Here is a 2,999-nt window from a genome sequence, read left to right on the forward strand (position 1 = left end):
AGGGGAAAGGGGAAAGGGGAAAGGGGAAAGGGGAAAGGGGAAAGGGGAAAGGGGAAAGGGGAAAGGGACCTTGTGCGTGGCCTGGGAAGGGGTTTTGGGGACATGGGGGGGCTTCGCTCTGCGGCGATGCTGTGCGACAGGAGTTTGCTAAGTCTGAGGAGCTTTTCCCGAGCCTCCTGGTTCATAGAATCATGGAATCGGTTGGAAGGAACCTTTAAACCTTTAAAATCATCCAGTCCAGCCATTACCCTACCCTGACAAAACCACTTCTAAACCGTGTCCCCAAGTGCCACGTCTACCCTTTTTTTTTTCTAAACACCTCCCAGGATGGCAAATCCACCCCCCTCCCTAGGCAGCCTCTTCCAATGTTTAGTAACCCTTTCAGGGAAAAAATATTTCCTAATATTCAATCTAAACCTCCCCTGATATAACTTGAATCCATTTCCTCTCGTCCTATCACTTTTCATCAGGGAGAAGAGGTCAGCCCCCACCTCTCTACAACCTCTTTTCAGGTAGTTGTAGAGGGTGATAAGGTCTCCCCTCAGCATCCTCTTCTCCAGGCTAAACAACCCCAGTTCCCTCAGTTGTTACTCATAAGACTTGTCCTCCAGTTCCTCACCAGCTTTGTAGCCCTTCTCTGGACATGCTCCAACACCTCAATGTCCTTCTTGTAGTGAGGGGCCCAAAACCAAACGCAGTACTCGAGGTGGGGTCTCACCAGTGCCAGTACAGGGGGATGATCACTGCCCCTGTCCTGCTGCCCACACCATTCCTGATACCAGTTGCGCTCCTGCAATCAAGGGGTCATGAAGGGACCCCGTAAGAAACGCTGCACCCTCCCTGGGTGAAGCCTCCCTGCTGAGAACTGACAACTCAACACACCCCAGAGAAGGGAGACACCCCCTCCCCTGCGCTCCCGAGGCACAGGGATGCACCAAAGCGAAGCTGTCCCCCGTGGGCAGCGGGTACCCAGCCATCCCCCAGGGATGCAGGAGCTCTGCAGCCCCGGGAGACGACGCTGCAAACATCTCTGATGCATCAAAGCCACACTCCCGCTTGTCACCGCAACAGGACGGTGTCATTCACCCCCCCCCCGATGGGCTCGAGGAGACCCGGCCGGCGGGTACAAGGTGTGCCCGACTCACCGGACTTGTGGACGTTGCGAAGGCAGGAGAGGGAGGCGTTCAGACGGGCACACTCCTCGCTGTTGGCCCCAAACTTCTCCACGGTCGCACAGACCTGGTCATCCGTCATGTCCAGCAGCTCCTCCAGGCTCAGCTGCCCAGGGGCGATTTCCTGATGGGGGAGGAACAGGGCAGGAGTGAGGAATAAACCGTCCTGGAGCATCCTCTAAACCACCTCCTCGGGGCACGCGGATGAGAAGCTCTTCCCTCCTGCTGCCCCATTTGGGTCGCAGACCCAAAAACATTCATTTTCCATCCCAATCCCCAGGAAAACCTGGAGGGCATCGCTCAAACCTCAGCTTTATCTCAAGTTTTTGCACGGTTTCAGGCATGTCCAGACCCAGGTCAGCACTGGGACATCTGGAAGCACCGTGAAAACCTCCGTCTCTGCCCTGAGCACACGCAGGGACTGGTGCCTTCAGCACACGCTGTCCTCTTCTTTTGGGGGGGGGGCTGTTACAGGAGCACCTTTGGGTGCCACCCCCTCACCTGCAGGAGCCCAGGACGTGGCAGAAGGATGCTGTCACCTGCTGTGGCACCACCACACTGTAACGGTGACATAGAGGACCCCCACTGAGGGGGGGGAGGAGATAAGGGGGGCAGCACCCACGAGGTCCCTCTGGCACCCGTGTCCTTCACTGGGAACAGCAATGGGGTGTCCTCACCGGTGGGTGGAAGAGAGCTGTGGGGTGACCCTGGGCGGCACATCCCACCATGGGCTTTGCAGCATCTTTCCACCCAGTAAAACAGCCCGGTTCCTCTGCTCTGGTCTCCTGCCTCGTTCCCCACCACCAGCACCGTCCCCTCCAGCCCACCCCAGGGCCCAAACACACGGCTTCAAACCAGTCTCCACCTCCGAAAAAGCTGTCCCCTTGCCTAGTTTTGCTCAAGGATCCCAGAAACCCCTGGATGGAAAACACTACCGGAGAGGTTCAACACCCAAACCTGCAGTCGATGCCCATCCCTTACCTCCATCACCTCCTTGCGGATGTCGACGATGCGGAACCAGTGCAGGAGCTGGGGGAAACCCTCCAGCTTGGCATTGCGCTCCTGCAAGGCCACCTTCCTCTTGCAGGACAGCTGCCGGCTAAAGTACTTGACCAGTTTGCTCTGGAAGAGAAAGCGAAAGCCCCGTAGGACCCTCTTGCCATGACCCCCCCATCCCACCCCATGGCAGGAAGGGGACATGGGAGGGGGTCTGCGCCCCCTCTCTGCCCCAGCCCCAGGGCACAGGCAGCACCTCCTGCCCTCAAAACAACCCCCTGTTACCCACCGCTGAGCTTCTGCGGCTAAGGACCCGTTTGGCATCAAGCTGGGTGTCCAAGGGGGGCATTTCCCCCCCCCAAAAAAGCCTTTTCTCAGCTCCTTTATGGAGATAAACCCTGCGTGCTTCGGTTCTGAGGTCTCGCTTATGGCACAGACAGACCTCACCCCCATCACTCCACGGTGGGTGGACAGGGGACACAGGAGCATCACTTCTCCCACACCATCCCCTCCCAGCACCCAAAGGATGCGCTCCCCTCTCTTATACCCACGTGCAGTGCAAATGAACATCCCCCCCAAACCCCGAGCATCCCCCATACGGAGCAGCCACAGCATCCCGCAGTGCCAAGGTTGGGATGGGGACGTTTGCTCCTTATCCCCACCACCACCAATAACCCACATCTGCCCCAACCATTCGTTCCTCCCACTGCTCCTCACCACCACGACCGCAGCCGTCAACGCCTCTTTGCTCAGCCGCGGCCCCATCCCTCCACCGACCGTCCCCATCCCCCCCCAAACCCTCCCGCCACGAGGCCCAACGACGCCACCGTA

At 58.5% G+C, this 2,999-nt stretch overlaps 1 protein-coding gene across 1 annotated transcript in view; it reads right to left on the reverse strand.

The window, feature by feature from the left end:
* KSR2 (kinase suppressor of ras 2) overlaps positions 1-2,933 on the reverse strand; it is a 77,744-nt gene extending 74,811 nt beyond the window's left edge. Inside the window, exons 1-3 of the mRNA XM_009886745.1 lie at positions 2,886-2,933; positions 2,154-2,294; positions 1,146-1,296 (exon numbers count right to left, since the gene is read on the reverse strand). Coding sequence (XP_009885047.1) covers positions 1,146-1,296; positions 2,154-2,294; positions 2,886-2,933 — 340 coding nt within the window. The remainder of the gene's footprint in view (positions 1-1,145; positions 1,297-2,153; positions 2,295-2,885) is intronic.
* Between the last annotated feature and the right edge of the window lie 66 nt (positions 2,934-2,999).

This window comes from Charadrius vociferus, unplaced genomic scaffold, assembly GCF_000708025.1.
Source record: "Charadrius vociferus isolate BGI_N301 unplaced genomic scaffold, ASM70802v2 scaffold776, whole genome shotgun sequence".
Lineage (NCBI taxonomy): Eukaryota > Metazoa > Chordata > Aves > Charadriiformes > Charadriidae > Charadrius > Charadrius vociferus.